The sequence below is a fragment of the Impatiens glandulifera genome, chromosome 5, assembly GCF_907164915.1.
Source record: "Impatiens glandulifera chromosome 5, dImpGla2.1, whole genome shotgun sequence".
Taxonomy (NCBI): domain Eukaryota; kingdom Viridiplantae; phylum Streptophyta; class Magnoliopsida; order Ericales; family Balsaminaceae; genus Impatiens; species Impatiens glandulifera.
In genome coordinates, this window is record NC_061866.1 from 49959115 (window position 1) to 49977419 (window position 18305).

Genomic DNA, 18305 nt, shown 5'->3' on the forward strand with positions numbered 1-18305 from the left:
TTAGAGATAATTTTTTATTTATTTTTAAAATTAATTTTTTATTTAATTATATATAAAATTAAGAATAATATATTACTAATATTCTTATAAGTGAATATAATTTTAGTAAAAAAATATTTGATAAAACTGAAAATTAAAATCTAAGATAAAAACTAAATTAATCAAACTGATAAAACTAATATGAAAAAATATATCAATACTATTATACTTTTATTAATTATATTAGTTAATAATATGAATTATATTAATTTGATATATATTAAATTATTAATTTTGTAATTTAATATATATAAATGAGAGAGTGACTATATATAAGATATAATTCTCTCCTTTTTATTTTATAATTAGTTTAAATATGATAATAATTTTATTTTTTTAAATAATATTTAAAATTAATCCCGAAATATGATAAACAAAGAAATAAAGAAGAAAGTTTGTTATAGATGCGAGGAGAATAAAAAGAAAACTAATAAAATTTTATATATAGCAATAATTAAATTCAGAAGGATAAAGTTTGTTTTGTTGGGTGATATTATTTTTTTTTAGAATAACGTATTTAGTTTTTTTTACTTTTATAATAAGCGTTATCAAATATATTTATATTAAATAAATTCTTAATATATCAAATTAAATAATAAAACACCTTATAAGCATGCCTACATTTTTTTAGGCTTGATTTAAATATACTAATAGTTAATTACTATAAAAAAAAAAAAAATCAATCTAAAAATTTATTTAAAAAATCATTTATTTCAATCACATCTAATAGCAAACACAATATCACCCCCACTTTCTTTTTTCTTTTCTTTTTTCTTACAACTTTTTAAAATAATTGTGATGATAATAATGCCAAAATACTAATTTAATTATCTATTTTTGGTTTCTTTTGCCAAATTTATCCATTTGAAGTAAATTTCCAATTTTGTATTCATTATTTTTCATTAATGGGTTAATCAATTATTTAACTTTTATTCTCAACTTGCATATTTTATCATGCAAATAAGAAACTGTTTGCATTTTTTTCCAATTTTCTCTCAATACAACATGAACAATTCCATATAGAAAACTATAGATTCAATTAGGAATCTCATTGTCCTCTTACAAGATCTTTGCACACATTATTACTATTCATTTTATGACATTTTCATAATAATAAGAAATGAATGAATCAATCTTGTTGTAAATTTGTAACATATATAAAGGTAATTCATTCATAAACCAGCCTACACCATCTTTGACAAGATTAGATTAGCTTAGCAAACACAAACCCAGATCATAAAATCCAAAGACAACCTTCTTTGATGAAGCTTCATGTATGTTACAATTCAAGATCGAGAGAATTACAACAACAACATAGGTTATTTCAACACCAATTAAAGAAAAATAAAACCAAGACACATAACCATTCTTATGTTAAGCTTGAATAGAGAACTTGAAAAGCATAAGATGCTTATACTGTTTTCCAGGAACAACAATCTCCGATGGAAAATTCGGATGATTAACAGCATCTGGATAATTTTGTGTCTCCAAACACAAACCAGCATGTTCTTGATAAACAAAACCACCTTTCCCTTTCACATCCTTAATATAATTCCCAGTATAAAACTGAACTCCCGGTTGATCCGTCACGACTTCCATCCTTCTACCTGATTTCTTATCATGTACAAAAGCAGCCGTCTTCATCTTCCTACTCGAATCAAAATTATCAATACAGTAATTAATATCATATCCCTTCCCAAGTTCTTTAATCTTTGACGAAATAACAGTTGGTTTGAGAAGATCATAAGGGGTGTTTTTAACCGGAAGGATTTTCCCAGTTGGGATTAAATCTTTATCCACCTCTGTTATTTTAGAACCAAAGATTTGAACTTGATTGTTTAAGATGTTGCCGGAGTTATGGCCGGCGAGATTCCAGTATGTGTGTTGAGCTAGATTGACCGGAGTTGGTTTGTTTGTAGCTTTGGCTACCATTTTAACTAATAAGTTATGACCGGTTATTGTGTATGTGACTGTCACGATTAGACCGCCGGGAAATCCTTCTTCTCCGTCGTAGCTTTGATAGAAGAAGGTTATATGAGGAGATGAACCGGTTTTTTGGTGTTTGCTTACCTTCCATAAGACGTCACTAAAGCCTTTTACTCCCCCTGTTTTTCATTCATACAAAAATCAACATAAGATACTAAAAGATCACGGGTTTGATTCGAAGTTGAAAAATTCATACCGTGAAGAGTGTTTTTGCCGTCGTTTGCAGCAAGCTTGTAGAGAGTACCGTTGAGAGTGAATTTGGCTCCGCCAATTCTGTTAGCAACTCGTCCAACAATGGCACCAAAGTATGTTTTGTCATTCTGCAATAACCATTGAAAACCTAATAGTCAAGAATCGTACGGGAACAAACATGGCAATATAAAGAGAAATCTGACCTTATAGTCATCGAGTGAATCATACCCAAGAACAATATCATCCAATTTTCCTGGAAAGTGCAAGTAAATTTTTACTTAGGACGAAAGTAAAAAAAAAAGAGTTTAATTAACATCGTACCATCCTTATCTGGTAGAACAACGGAGACGATTCCAGCTCCCCAATTAGTAAGTTTCACTGAAAAACTCCCTACTTTTAGTTCATAGATCCCCACGTCTGAGACTGAACAATCCGCACTAAACACCACCACGACACAACAAATCAACAAAAACAACGTTCGATCAACTTTCCACATTTTCCACCCACTAAACAAAAATCCACTTTCTCTCTCCCGATCCTTCTCAATATGCTAAAATTGCCTAAATAGCTGAGCTGGGTCAGCGGTATACGGACAAGAAAACAGGAAAAATAGGAATTTGTTTAATACCAATCAATGGTCAGCCGCTTAACTTGACTTGTTTAAGATCAAGGACATTAACTTCCAAATATATATATATTATTATTTTAAGATTATAAAACTATTTTCAACTGATCAAGACTGATAAGAATCATATGATCTCATCTTGTATTTTTTTTATTAAGGGTTGCGTAAAGACAGACAAAAACATATAATAAGGAAGATAATAATTGATCAGGAATATGTTTAAAGTATTGTACTCTTATCTAAAAGCCAATTAGACAATAATAATCATAATCATAAGAAGAAGAAGAAACAAAGCAATCAAAGCACACATGCATATGCATGAATGAGAGGTTTCAAAGGCAAACCAGACCACACACAAGAAGTATAAGTTCGACTATACATTCCCCACTGTAAGGAAACAAAGAAACAGACAACAAACACAACCCTCCTCCTAGCATGCAAATGAAACATAATAACCAAATATATCCCCGTCGATCAAAAGACGACGACAACAACAACAAACAATAACAACAACTGACTGCTATTTCATGATTCCCCTCAAAGTCTCATTTTTTATGTATTACACCTCAATTAGGCATTCATTCAGATACTCTTCTCTATTATAACTCTTCTTCTTCTTCCTCAAAATCACCTCCTCCACCCAGGCTGCTGGACTTGCTTATCTGCAACACAAAATAATAAATCATACCCAAATATAAATAAATAAACATCGAAAGGGTAAGTTATTACCATCTCGGGAGGACATGAGGGATCTGTCAGTTCGAGTGCTTGCTTTTCCATTAGATAAGGTTGTTGGCCTCTGAACCCGAGGTGACAATGAACTTATTTTCCCATTTGTGGAAGATGATGGAAGAGAATGTCGCCTGACAAAACCGTTATTCTCAACCGCCGCAACAGCCGCATCTTGTTGGTTGGCTGCAGCAGCCGCCTTAGCCAATCCTTGAGCTCTGAGCTTTGCTTTTGCGGATTCAGTTGCTGCCATGTAGCTTGGCAAGGTAGTGGGGATGTTCTGCGACACATTCTCAAGAGACGTCGGAGATGGTTCTTGTTTCCCTGGCAGAGATCTCCTTCTCCTTGTTTTCTGATTCTCCTTGTTCTGATCTTCTTTTAACGGTAGCTCTTCGTTCGGGATCGGACTACCGTCGGCCACATTGTTATCAGTTTCCGAAAGAGGTTGTTCCATTGTAGGCTCGTCGTCAATCAACTCATCTGGTTCTTGGGTCAGTGGCTCTGTTGGCAGTTCTACCACGTCTAGTGACTTTGAAGGAACCACTTCTCCTCCATCTATTTGCTGCTTCTCCAATGATTCCACACCTTCCAATTGGGATTCAACATCTTCCAGTGGCTCCAATGTAGGAGGTGCTGGTTCAACCGGAGTTTGTTCAGGCGCCGGTGAAGTTATCTCATTCTTCTTCTCAGCGGCGGGGGTATTTTCAGTTCCGTTCTGAGAAGCATCGAGTGGTGCAGGAGAGCTTGACATTTTCCTACGTTGTGGCTTCTCGTTTGCAGATTCTGACTTTTCAAGAGCTTCTTCAGCTGACAGGGAAACCTTTCTAAGATTACGCTTGACCCTCTCCAGTTCACTTTGAGGGTGTTCTTGAGTGGATTCCGATTGACTGACCACCAAAGTTTTCTTCTGGTGGCGCTTAGACTTCTCATGGTCGGTTGAGGATTGCGATATGGTGCTGTCACCGTTTGATAAAGATGCTTTGTTTGTTCTTTTTGATCTCCAAGATTCTCTTTCGATAGTCGGTGTGCTGCGTTGCTTCTTTTGATGCTTTAATTCAACACCCTTCTTTAATCCTTTTGGTGGTTCCCAGAAGCGGCACACTGACCAGCGCTGCAACCAACTCCAAACTGAATTTGGTTCTGCCTCTTCGTACTGAAGGACCAGGGGCATAATGGGACCAGATTGAATAAGCTGAAACAATAAAAGTAGAAAATTTTATGTAATGTTTGATTTAGCTGATGATAAAGGATCAATCTTCATATGAATAGCTTCTTCACATATGCTCCAACAGAGAATAATGGAAAATAAAATAGCAACAAGGACAAAGATTGTTTAATTATCAACATTTGTTATGTTGATCATATGCTCTGAAAAATACACATTGTTACGTTTGTCAAATATCACCAAGATCTATAAAATAATCTGGTTCTGGAACTAAAAAATAATCTGATCATAATCCAGAAACAAGATCTCCATACAAAAAGAAGCAAAATTACACTATATTTGGACACCATAAAGCAACAAAAATCACACTAGTCTATATTATGTTCCAAAAAATCATTAAGATCATGATCCAAAAAAATCTTATACCAAAAGAAAATAAAAATATCACTTTCAATTTTCACTTTGATGGTTTTTCAATGGAATCATCATTGTGACAAGATACGAAGAAGTTTCAAAATAGTCTCGATATCAAAAATAGAAATCATGAAGAAATGAATACCTTGATAAAATAACCATTCCTTGAGAACTTCTCCGAGATGTAAATTGAATCTATTCCAGATAAGTCCAAGCCTTTAGGTTCCTGGCCAATCAAGGAAACAGAACATTAAAGTTACAATTCAAGCCCACGGGTATAAGAAAAAGCAAATCTACAGATAAACTTCAGAAAATGGCACAGATAAAGGTATCTCAGAAGGAAAATTATGAAGGGAAGTGAATGGAGTGCTTTGCAGGGAGAAATCCATTACAGTACTGGAGAAGTGGCCCTTGCATTTTTTTCTCTTTAATAACTAAGTTATCTCCAAAGTGCCATAATATAAATCAAATTTAAAATGATCATCTAACATCAAAAATTACCAACCTCAGGCAATGTATCCAAAATTTCGACTTGATGATCGCGGATAAGGACCTGAAACTTCACAATAGCTTGGATACAACGTAAAGTGGCAACTGCCTGCCTCCTGACCAGGTGTCCCCTTATAAGTGCTTGAAGCCTTATGATTCCCTTAAGAGCCCGAAATGCTCTACGTGCCTGATGGTAAAAGTGATCAAAAACATGTTATGTGAACCATTACTCTCAAAAAGAGCATCCCATGTTATTTCTCTTTTTATCAACCTCAATACCAGTCAACATCATTAAAACAATACATACTCTATAGACTATACACTCTCTCAATTGCCACACAATTAGAACAAGTAGACCCATGCCATGATCCTTTTTTCTCACTGACATTATTGTCCAAAACTTTTTAGTTCACCCCTCTTTAAACTTGCTTCAAATACTAATGGTTCACTTAAAATGGAATGTATGGAGCATTTGTAAATAGAGAAAAAAACAGGAAGGGGAAGAAAATATATATATATATATTCATATATTCCCATTTGCTCAAAAATTATAGCCATAAAACAACTTCCATACCAGGGAAATTAATTTGGCTCCTAAACATTCTAGGTCTTGATGGTTATATATATATATATATATATATAACCATCAAGACCTAGAATGTTTAGGAGCCAAATTAATTTCCCTGGTATGGAAGTTGTTTTATGGCTATAATTTTTGAGCAAATGGGGCAATATGTAAAATATGACTCCTGTATCAAAATCTAGAATACTTGTGACAATAATAAGTTTGATGTGCTCATCTGACAACAAGCAAAAAGAAATCAGTACAAAGGGCGTAAGATAACTATAACACTGGACTTACCAAGTAGCCACGAAAAACTGCCTGGGCCCTCGTGGCAGCTTGCTCTAGCTTCACAATGTCAGTTTGTTCAGAAGGACTAAGAACTCCTACTGCTTCAATAATTGTTCCTTGGTCTCCAGGCAATATATCAACTGCATCGCGAGCTAAATTGGTACTAGAACCATTTTCCAACTCTGTACTTCCATTTTTTTGGTTCCTGGCCTCATGTGTTGCATCTGAGATCCCAGGATATTCCAAGGTTGATTCTACCGTTGCAGCATTTGATACAAAAGATGTCCTTTTTTCACTTGCAGCATTCTTCAGAAAACAGATGATTATCAATCAGACATTGCATGCTTACACACTTTTATGATACTAATTCAGGCAAAGGAAGCTTAAAACATGCAAATTTCAAATGTTTGATAGATGAGCAATAAAGGCATTCAACAGTATTCCAGAAAGAAAAAAATAGCATCAAATCAATAATGTGATCTTTAGTAAATATCTCTAACATCTGCAAATGGTTAACTGCAGTCAACTCTTCTATAGAAACATTTGCTGGAATCTTTTTGATACGGATGTAAATGTTATGCAAGGGACTTCTAATGTCATTGCCTTATTTTACTAGTCTCAAGCTACTAGAAGCTACAGAATGAAGAACATAACCCTAATATTTCAGGTTTGGGTCAAGCCAAGGGTTGTGATTTGAGTTTTATGAATATCTAAATGTTGCATTGTCAAGTTTCTTATTGCATAAATCCTCGTACATTCTACTATTTAAGAGAACATATATGACTTCAAAGAAAATACTCTGAACCATTGCACAATAAATGTGTCAAAGCAAGAATGAATTGTGTACTATGCTTTCATGCCTGTTAAATCACAAGAAATGGACAGAGAATGCTAGCTCAAATGATTCAGAGATAGAGATACCTATCAACAACTAGAGTAAAAATTCTCACCTTAGGATAACTGGATTTGGCTGACTTCTTTCCAAAAAGAACACTCTTGATCCATTTTCCAGGAGATTTCCCCATTGTTTAGTTTGTTATGCAGAAACACTTCAACCAAGCCCTATATCTTCAGCAAAGAAAAAATCCAAGGGTAAATAATTTAAAATAATGCATCATTAATGCTGTCAAGTAGTAGTAAGACATAAATGAAGATTAATTGACACAGCTAGGCATAGGATTATTGGATTATTGGATTATTGGATAATTTACATGTTTAATCACATGAAACCTGATAAAGAAACAGATCATACTTGCAGAATACAATTAAGACATCTCCTAAATTAACTGAGCTATGTCTATTGCAAAAAACATAGCAACGCTGCACTTAGGTAAAGATCTCAGTGAGAGCGTTAAGAAACTAAAGAAAACATTACAGATTGATATCAAAATGAAAATCTGCACTGACAAACAAAAGATCAGAGCTAATAAATAGATAATCCGAAGCATGCAATAATACTTCAACACAAACAGATTAGTTAACTGAATGATGCCATTTAAAACTTGCTATTATACTAAACAAATCGATGAGGAAGATCTGAAAGTCATTTCAAGCATAAAAGATGTAGATCGTAGAAACGAGAACGATCCTCCGTTGTAAGTAGAATTTAGGTCAATGTAGCCTAGATCTATAACGTACCTGAAGAGTATGTGATCTGAGAACAACAATCTATCATTCCTGAAACATCAAAGTCGAGAAATAACAACAAATCAAGCAGAGAAAGTGGAAAATGAGTAAGGAAATGACCAGATTTGAAGTAGAATGGAGAGAAAGATCGAAACGGCAAAATGTCAGACGTTTTAGGTGAAAGATTGATTAAGATGAAAGCAAACTCGAGTGGAATACCTTGAAGAACAAACGTTCAGCAGTGAAGCACTCCATTGCTCGTCTCTCTCGCTCCTCCCTTTCCCCGTTCTCTTCACTCTTCTCTCTCTCACTCTCTCTCTACGTGTAAGCACAGTCTCGATAGGTCTACAGTCGCTTTAAGAAAAGTTGGATCAACTTCAAAAAAAAATAAAAATAATAAATAATAATAATTATAGTGCTCTCTGATTTTTCTTTTTTCTCTTTTTGAAAAAAAACCCAATCCTCATTAAATATTCATCATAATTCAAAATTTTACAGCGTGGCAAACACTTCCAACTAACTCAATATAAAATTCTTAAGTATTATTTTTTAATTAAAAGAGAATTAGCATAAAATTTTAACCGTCAGAATTCCCGATTAAACACAGATTGAATTGAACCCGTGACATTTTGGTCTCTTAAACTGATTGTTTTATTACTTTGCTAACTTTGTGGGTTATAAATATGGCCGAGGAAAATTCTTAATTATTATATTTTGTATAAAAATAATTTTAAATAAAAAAATTACACTTATATATCTTCTATTTCTAATAGAAACGGACTAACTTGAGGTAAAAATAAGAAGACTATAGTAGATAGTCTTTGTAAAATTAGTTTTAAAAATCATACATAGGTTGGGATGTAGTTATCAACTATGACTATACAAAAAGGTTAGTAAGAAAAATACATTAAATTCTTCCAACTACTTTTTTTATTTTTAACTTTTAAAAATTCAAATTTTTAGTATAGGAAAAAAGAAATAAATGTTTGGAGTCATAATGGAGAATTGTGATCTAAGATCTAACTGAAAAACATTGAATGCACTTTTTTTAATTATGTAATGATGGTAATTTAAAATTTACAAATTACCGTATTAGTAGTAGCTAGTGACGTAAAAACGAAACGGGTCCATTTTTTATCTTGCTTTTCTCCATCATGTCACGAGTAAATTAGTTGAGTTGGGCCTTTTCAAAAGCAAATATTTTTTATTTACTCCATGTTGTATTTAATAATTTGTTTATATAAGTCTTTGTTTACTTTATAGCTAGTAATAAACTAGGCTATATAAGGAAACATATTATTAATCTTATTTTATAGATATTAAACTACATAAAGAAATATCTTAATAATAAGATAGTGATAATATTATGAGAATCTTATAATATATATATATATATATTATATAAATAGTCCATTTAATAAAAACATAATAATTGTTCAAGTATAACTACAAACATGATATATGAAAAAATAAAAATAAAATTAAAAGTCACTATACATGAAAATTGCCCAACAGATTATTCTCAATAACGATTTGAAATAAATATTATAGAACGTTATAATATGAATATTATAAATGATACGATTTAGACAATTACAATGTGATTTTTCCTCAATTAAATAGTCCACCAGAAAATAAGTATTTTTGTCATATAAGCCGCATAAATCAAAATTTCACATTAAACAACTCAAAGATCCAGGTATCACCTAATGAATCATAGTCATATTCCACAAAGACTTTAGATACAAGTCACGATTGACAATGTAAACGTAAGTGAGTAGTCGATTCCGTATCTTATGATACATACGAGATACGACAACGACTTACAATAATACAATTTTTTCATAAAATCATAAAAATCCCGTCAGACGCTCATATAGAATCAATAATCTCTTAACCACACAAGCGTCAATTAAATAGACCCCTCACGATGTATTAATCACTTTTTTGGATTTTAATCTCACTAAAATAATATATATACTATAAATAAGGGTTCCCAAACTTGATTTAATGATGTATCTCTTCACACTATAATTGATTTTATAAAGCAATAATCTTCAATCTTTGATGAAATCTATTTGAAATAACTATTTTTTTACTTTAAAACACGATTTCTCTCAGACAAAGTTGATAGTTGTCTAAGATTGAAGATTTAATTTGTTGGACTCTATTGTCAACAACTATAACAACTACCAAAGTAATTTATTTATATTGTGACATAACCTCAAGCTAGATTAAAACTCAAAAGCTTAAGGGATAAGACAATATCATGAAAGGCTACAATTTTATTTTTTAAAAGGTAAACTCATTTAGTAATATAATCATTTTGAAACCAAAAAAAAACTCAAAAGGAATAAATCAGTGTTTGTTTAAAGAGCAAGTTATGATAAAGAAAAACTAAAAAAAAACTTAGCAAAATATTAAAAATTGGTTGACAAACTTACAAAATATAAAATAGAGTAAATTATGGAAAAAAATGTAATTTTGTCTTAAGATTAAAACAATTACAATATTATGCATAGAATTATACATATACTAAAGCCACCAGAGTTTTCCTTACGTATTTAGTTAAAGTAGTGAGTCAATATTTTGTAGAATGTATTATTAGATAACTAAATTTAAAAAAAAATGTTAATTTGGTGTTTTAAACCATCTTGATAACTAAAATTTAAAAAAGAAAAGAAATGTTATATTGAAAGATGGTTGAATTACATATATTATGGATACATTATACACTGGTGAAAAAGGGGTAAAAACCGAGAGTAAAAACTCTCGGTTTTGACCCTATAACTTTCGGTATAGACACTTTACCGAAGGTTTTGGTAACTCTCGCCATTCCTCGGTATTGACTCTCTCGTTAAAAACAATTGGGCAATTACCGAGAGATATCGTAGAGTTTTCGGTTTAGATACCCTAGAGTAAAACCGAAAGGTAATTGAAAAACTTTCGATTTTTCTCTTTGTCGAAAAACCGAGAGTTTTCATATAACTCTCGCTTTTCTCCATTTGAAGATAACCGAGAGTTATATGAAAACTCTCGGTTTTCTCCGTTAGAAGAAAATCGAGGGTTATTATAAAACTTTCGGTTTTCCTCTGTGGAAAAACCGAGAGTTTTCTAATAACTCTCGGTTTTCGTCTTTGGGTAAAAACCGAGGGTTTGTCATATAACTCTCGGTTTTCTCTTTGGGTAAAAACCGAGAGTTTTCTAATATTACTTTCGGTGTTTTCCCGTAAATTTTTAAAAATGTGCGGATTATTTTGCTCGCAACCAAAACCTGTTCAGCCAAACCAATATATCAATGATAAATGAAATGCCACATACATTAAACGATCACATTAATTGATCATTATCATTACAAAATTCGAAACCAAACGAATAATCCGAACAATCTGTTATAAATTCAAATGTTACAACTATTAATGAAAACATGTTTTGAATCGAAACAACCTTAGCTTGTGGGGGGAGGAGGTGGTTGTTGCCTCATATACAATTCGATTCTCTTCATTCTTGCGTTCATCTCTAACTTCTTCCTCTCCATTCTTGTAACAATTTCTTCCTTTTCCGCTTCCATTTCTTCCATTCTGCACATTCTTTCTTCATCCCTCTTCTCCAGTTCCTCCAGCTTGAGCTTCATTATTTGATTATCTTCTAACAATCGCTCATTGTTTCGCTGTGAACTGTTTCCACTTCGACGATCCTCACGAAAGTGTGTCGGCCGGACGCCTGATCCCATTCCGAACACGACCCCGTGTTTTTGTTGTCCGAACACCCTCTCCATCAATTCGAAATCCGATATTCCCGGTTCGTTACTAACAACCTCCTCCATCTCAACCTGCACAGTTCAAATAAAATATCATTTCTATAATTAAAAATTAGGCATATTCAATTCACTTACAATTTTCTCTTGCACGTGTTCGTCTGGGACGGGTGTTGGGTTTTCTTTTATCGGTTTTGGGGTACGGGTCCTCTTGAATACTTCAATTACAGACGGTGTCCGTCCCATTTCAATCGCCTGTTGAAATAAATGATTTATATAATTAATAACAATCTTTAGATTAAGTTATTACAAATAATTTACTTACCAACTCGTCTTCAATCTGTGCAAACGGTCTACTTCCCGTTCGATGCGAGAATTTCAGCTTCTTCCTGTTCTTCATATTTGTAGAACTGTTTCTCTGTATTTGAAATAAAAAATGAAGTTAAATTAATTAGTATCAACTTTTATTTGAATTATGAAACCGTACCTTAAATGTTTCTGTGAAGAAATGGTTGCGACACACAAACTCCCAATCATCTCGATCGTAGTCTGGTGGAGGATTAGCCAGTACCGCCGCCTCGTCTCCTTTGTGGACGCGGATATATGTCTTGTTCAAATCCGACCGCCATCTATCTCATATTTGATTGGCGTGTCCCAATCCGGTCTTTCGAAAAGACTCAATATCACCATTAGTAGCTTCGAACGGATCCTAAAAAAAATAACATCCAAATGTTAAAAATAATTATTTAATGACGTAATGTATAATCAAGTAATAAGTATTACCTTGATAGCAGTTCACAGTGAATCCAATTAGTCTGCACTTAAAGCCTTCCACTTTAGAAGACGGTGTGAGACGGCTGCGGGGTCCCGGATAATCGACCCCACATGTCTAGACCACCGTGTTCTTCCCACGTCTGTACCGCCTGGCCTACCATCCTTCTCTCTAAACGTGAGAGGAATCCTTGTCCCCGCTACCCTCTTAGACAACGCAATATTCTTGTTCTTTCCCTGTCTCTTGCGGGCAGAAGATTCTTCAAAATTATCAAAATCATAATTAGATATGTCAATCAATTGAAACACTAACTAATTTGTAAACGAGTTACCTGTCGATGATGGGTCGGGAGTGGTCCCGTGCTCCTCCTCGCCATCCTGCTCCTCGATATGCTCCTCGATACCCTCGTCTTCAGCATCATCGCTATCCACCATATCAGCGAATGTGCTCTCTATAAACTCTTGGAGCTCACTAGCCTCAACATCCTCGTCTGTTGGGGGAGGCGCAGTAGCTATCGGGACCACAACAATCGGTGGTTGGTCTCTAGAAGACGATCCTCGGAGCTTTAAGGACTCGGATTGGGCAAGTAGGTTTTGGTAGCTTTTATCCAATTTCTTGGGTGTCTTTCTCATACTCTTCCAAGTTGTTTTAGGACCTTCCGACATTCTTAATTCACACCATTAATAAAATTGAGTGAATAATTGAAATAAAGTAGTAATAAGAATGAATATAAAGTTAAAAACATAAATCTACCTAATTAATTAATCTGAACTATATGTTTGTAAACCGCGGTTTTATTTTTGTCACAATCTTCCAACCGGGTCGGGCTGACATATCAGGGGCGTAGAAAACTTGTTTTGCTTGACTCGCCAATATATACGGGTCTTGACTTTGAGTTTTCAAAATTCGGTTTACATTTACACTTACGTAGCCATATTTATCCACTTTCACTCCTAGTTCCCCCGAGTGTGTATCAAACCACTTACACTTGAATAAAACAACTCGTTTGTGAGAATAGTATTGTACTTCGATTATATCCGTCAAAACTCCGTAGTATGACATAGTTTCAGATCCGTTGTACCCCTCAACAACCACCCCACTATTTTGAGTGGTCAAACCTTTGTCGTGTTTTTCTGTACAGAATTTGAATCTGTTTACTTTACACCAAACATACATAGACGAGTACATACTTGGACCTTCTCATAAGATCTTGAGGTCTCTTGATATGTCGTTAATTTCTGCTAAATGGGCGACCTATATATGTATCTGAAATGAAGTTGTTAAAATGAATAAAAAGAGTTAGGATATATGGTTTATAATTTACTCACTCGATGCTTGAAATATGCGGCAAACGTTTCTCCACTAGACTCGTTGTTATAATCTCTGCAAATAGATCGAATATTAAATAGCATACTCTTTAATGCTAATTAGTAACAGCAACATCGAATCTTACATGTAAAAAGGTTCTACTTCGGGACAATTTTTCAAAATGTAAGAATGAGCTGTCACTCGATCGATATAATCCAAGTTGTATACTTTTCCGTTAGATAGGTCTTCCAACGATGCAAATATTGAAATGCCCGAGATTTCAAGTTGTGCATTTTCTTGCTCTTGTTCCTCCATATACCTGACACATAAACTAATACTCTCATTAACATGATAGCTCTCGCTTATAGAGGCTTCGGGGTGGTTATTATTCCTCAAATATCTTTTCATTGTACCCATGGAATGTTCAAACGGATACATCCATCGATACTGAACAGGTCCTCCAAGCAAAGCCTCAAATGACAAGTGAACTGGGAGATGCATCATGATGTCGAAGATTGACGGCGGAAAAATCATTTTAAATTTGCAAAGTGTCAATGTAATATCCATGTACAATTGTTCGAGGTCCTCTTGAATCAACTCTTTGAAGCACAGCAACCTAAAGAAACGAGACAAATTTACTAACGCATCATACACATTATCTGGAAGTAATCCACGAGTTGCTAAAGGAATAAGATATTCCAATAAAATGTGACAATCATGACTCTTTAATTCAGAAATCTTTTTCTCTTCCAAATTTACACAACCGCCGATATTTGAGCAAAAGTCATCGGGCAACTTGAGATCTTTCAAGAAGTTACAAAGACGTTTTTTATTTTCGGATGTCAAAGTGAAAGACGCTTCTGGATAATGAACAACTCCTTCATCATTTATAGGATGTAACCATGATTTTATGCCTAAGAGTTCTAAGTCTTTACGGCCTTTAGGACCATCCTTAGTCTTCTCTTTCACATTCATTATTGTTCCCAACACGCTATCACAGATATTTTTCTCAATATGCATCACATCCAAATTATGTCTCAATAATAGTGATTTCCAATAAGGCAGACGGAAGAAAATGCTAAGTTTGTTCCAATTGTCTCCCCGCGTTTCATGATATATCTTGGTTCTCTTGCTCAGATCCGCACTAAGAATTATGTCTTCTAGGTCTCGTGCTTGCTCGTAACTTTCTTGCCCCGTTAACAATCTAGGGGGACCTCTATAATCAATTCGACCATCAAACGACTCTTTATCCCTTCTGTATTTGTGCTTCGGTGGAAGGAAACGTCTATGACCCAAGTAACATTGTTTGGAACCATGAACCAATCGAAGAGATACCGTGTCGTTGTTACAACAAGGACAAGCGAATTTACCTTTCGTACTCCAGCCTGATAAATTCGCGTATGCGGGAAAGTCGTTAATGGTCCACAACAACGCCGCTCGCATGTTAAAGTATTGCGAGGTGTGTGCATCAAACGTTTTCACACCTGTTTGCCACAGTTCATGCAACTCTTCGATCAATGGCTGGAGAAATATGTCAATTGCATCTCCCGGACTCTTTTACTCGGAATTAACATAGATAAAATGAAATTGCTAGAATCCATGCAAGTCATGGGTGACACATTATAAGGAACGAGAATAACCGGTCAAACACTGTATGATTTTTTCCCATTTGCAAATTGCTGAAACCCATCGCTTGATAAACCCAGTCTTACGTTTCGAGATTTTGAAGCAAAATCTGTATAATTTTCATCAAACGTCTTCCAAGTTAAAGAATCAGCGGGATGTCTCAACGTATCACTATCAACTCTTCCTTCTTTATGTCATCTCATCATTGGAGCCGTTTTTGAGGACATGTATAGTCTTTGCAGTCTTGGTATTAAAGGGAAATATCTCAACACCTTTTTTGGAATGAATTTCCCGTTTTGCTTCTCCCGGACTGTCCCACTTGTTTGGTCGACTTTCCATCTTGAAAGACCGCAAACTCTACAAGAATCTTCATTTATGTCGTCCTTCCAAAATAGCATACAGTTGTTCTTACATGCGTCTATCTTGTCATATTTAAGCCCGATATCAGTAATGAATTTTTTACTTTCGTAGTATGAGTTTGGCAATTGAGCGTCAATCGGTAATATGTAGTCTTTAAGCAGACGCAACAACATATCGAACGAAGAATTCGTCCATTGACATACATTTTTTATGTGAAGTAGTTTCAGTAGTGCCGATGATTTCGTTATTCGAGCACCTTCATACAATGGTCATTTGCAATCATCAAGCAATTTATAAAATCTATGCGCATATTCGACTGGTTCATCGTTGCTTGGACGTCATTAACGTTGGGGAACATATCGTTTATAAATTCGTGCATATAACGTTCTTCATTGACCTCTTCATTAACTGTATTATTCATCTCATGTCTCGCATCGTTGAATTCCGGCACGGCATCCTCCGACTGATCATCGTCATCATCATCATCATCTAAGTCATTGGCATCTTCATCAACATCGTCATTAACCACTTGAGTAGTACGTCTCTTTTCTCCATGAAAATATCAATACTCATAATGAACATTTATTCCATAAACGATGAGGTGAGTCTTCACTTCGTCTATTTCTATAAACGGCGTGTTCAAGCATTTCACGCAGGGATATTTCACGGTTTGTCGGGATGTACTCCTAACAGCATACTCGAGGAATTTGTCAACATCTTCCTCGTAATCTGGATGATCTCGACGTAAGGTCATCCATCTTTTATCGGGTACTTCCATATTTCTAATAAAATGGAAAACAACCCGCATTATTATTTACTTATACTTGTCTAAATTAATTAGGCTTACATAATGCTAACATAATTTCTATCTAATCTATCATTATCCAACCAATAATCAATTTAATCTAACATTATCGAAGCCCAATTCAACCTAAACAAACAATATTTCATTCATATACATTTCAAACCTAATCTAACATTATTTCATTCATATACATTTCAACAATATCTAACATTATCCAAGCCAAATTCCACCTAAACAAACATTAATATTTCATTCATATACTTTTCAAACCTAATCTAACATTATCCAAGCCAGATTCCACATAAACAAACAATATTTCATCATAAACATTTCAAACCTAATCTAACCAATCTGGCACGGCAGTCTTCAATCTGGCCTAATTCAAATAACCAATCATCATTAATCTAACCCATTTTTTAAACTAATCAAACCTAGTCAAACACTATTTCAATCATACATAATTCAAATAATTCAATTCATACCTAAAATCCAATATAATACAAACAATGCAATTCTAACTTAAAATCTAATTTATTCATACATAAACCAAATCTAACATAATCAAATCTAATTCAAACAATTCAATTCATACCTAAAATCCAATATAATACTAACAACATAAAAATCCTTAAAAACTGACATTTTTCAGCAGTTGTGGCGGCGACGGTGGAGAGGCGCGGCGACGGTGGAGGAGGCAACTGAAGGTGGAATAACTTCGGCGATCTTCAAGAGACGGACGGTCCTAATCCAAAATCAGACAAAATCAAACCATATTATCTAACTTAAATTTGACATAAATCCAACAAAGTTCAAACTAAATCATAGACCAAACAAAATATAATCTAACAAACCTAATCTAACAAATCAATATAAAAACCAAATCTAACCAAAATATTGAACATATAACCTAAATCTAACATTAATCAAACAATTTCAAACCAAATCTAATAACCAAAATCAAATCTAATCCAAACAATTCAATTCTAACATAATCTCAATAACTATCAATCAAACCAAATAACCAAACCTAAACCAAACTCAATATAAACCAATTTTGTACATTAATCAAACATAATAACCAAACCTAAATCAAAATCTATAACCATCAATCAAACCAATTAACCAAACCTAAATCAAACTCAATATAAACCAATTTTTAACATTAATCAAACCAAAATCAAACCTCAATCAAACCAAAATCAAACCAATCTAAACTAATAAACACCAATTTTAAACCATAATCCTAAATTAAACAAAATCTAACATAAATCAACCTAAATCTAACAATTACAAACCAAATATAACATATATAACATTAATCTAACATATATTACCAATCAGATTACAAACTAAATCTAACATATACAAACCAGATCTAACATATATAACATTAATAATTCCTAAATCTAACAAATCCTAAAAACTAACCCTAAAATCTAACATATATAACACTTATATATGTAAATAATCCTAAAAGTTAGAAACTGACCTTCAATCAGATGGACGGCGGAGGCACGGCTGAGAGCGGCGGAGGTGCGGCGGCAGTTCTTCAACCGGAT

The 18305-nt window shown here is 33.8% G+C and overlaps 2 protein-coding genes across 3 annotated transcripts; both read right to left on the reverse strand.

Annotated features, from left to right (window-relative positions):
* Positions 1 to 1271: 1271 nt before the first annotated feature.
* LOC124939812 (galactose mutarotase-like) lies at positions 1272 to 2771 on the reverse strand. Its single transcript, XM_047480259.1, has 4 exons — positions 2539 to 2771; positions 2421 to 2470; positions 2222 to 2345; positions 1272 to 2144 (listed from the first exon to the last, which is right to left on the reverse strand). The coding sequence occupies exons 1-4, from the start codon at positions 2711 to 2713 to the stop codon at positions 1414 to 1416; spliced, it is 1080 nt and encodes a 359-aa protein (XP_047336215.1). The 5' UTR covers positions 2714 to 2771; the 3' UTR covers positions 1272 to 1413.
* Positions 2772 to 3092: 321 nt separating this feature from the next.
* On the reverse strand, positions 3093 to 8483 carry LOC124937839 (protein IQ-DOMAIN 31-like). Of its 2 annotated transcripts, none has more exons than XM_047478169.1 (8): positions 8338 to 8483; positions 8131 to 8169; positions 7443 to 7554; positions 6502 to 6798; positions 5656 to 5826; positions 5296 to 5376; positions 3572 to 4763; positions 3093 to 3504 (listed from the first exon to the last, which is right to left on the reverse strand). In XM_047478169.1, exons 3-8 carry the CDS (start codon positions 7515 to 7517, stop codon positions 3470 to 3472), a joined length of 1851 nt encoding a protein of 616 aa, XP_047334125.1. In that variant the 5' UTR covers positions 7518 to 7554; positions 8131 to 8169; positions 8338 to 8483; the 3' UTR covers positions 3093 to 3469. The 2 variants fall into 2 exon arrangements, with proteins under 2 accessions (XP_047334125.1, XP_047334124.1); XM_047478168.1 differs by having other exon boundaries at positions 7443 to 7560.
* Positions 8484 to 18305: the final 9822 nt, after the last annotated feature.

Excerpts from the sequence above, each read along its gene's own strand:
- LOC124939812 (XM_047480259.1), bottom strand. The coding sequence starts at position 2,713 with ATGTGGAAAGTTGATCGAACGTTGTTTTTGTTGATTTGTTGTGTCGTG. Across the intron at positions 2,471-2,538 it reads TGTTCTACCAGATAAGGATG|GAAAATTGGATGATATTGTT; the intron begins GTACGATGTTAA and ends TGCACTTTCCAG. Across the intron at positions 2,346-2,420 it reads ATTCACTCGATGACTATAAG|AATGACAAAACATACTTTGG; the intron begins GTCAGATTTCTC and ends TGGTTATTGCAG.
- LOC124937839 (XM_047478169.1), bottom strand. The coding sequence starts at position 7,517 with ATGGGGAAATCTCCTGGAAAATGGATCAAGAGTGTTCTTTTTGGAAAG. Across the intron at positions 5,827-6,501 it reads CAGTTTTTCGTGGCTACTTG|GCACGTAGAGCATTTCGGGC; the intron begins GTAAGTCCAGTG and ends TTTTACCATCAG. Across the intron at positions 4,764-5,295 it reads GGAATGGTTATTTTATCAAG|CTTATTCAATCTGGTCCCAT; the intron begins GTATTCATTTCT and ends TTATTGTTTCAG.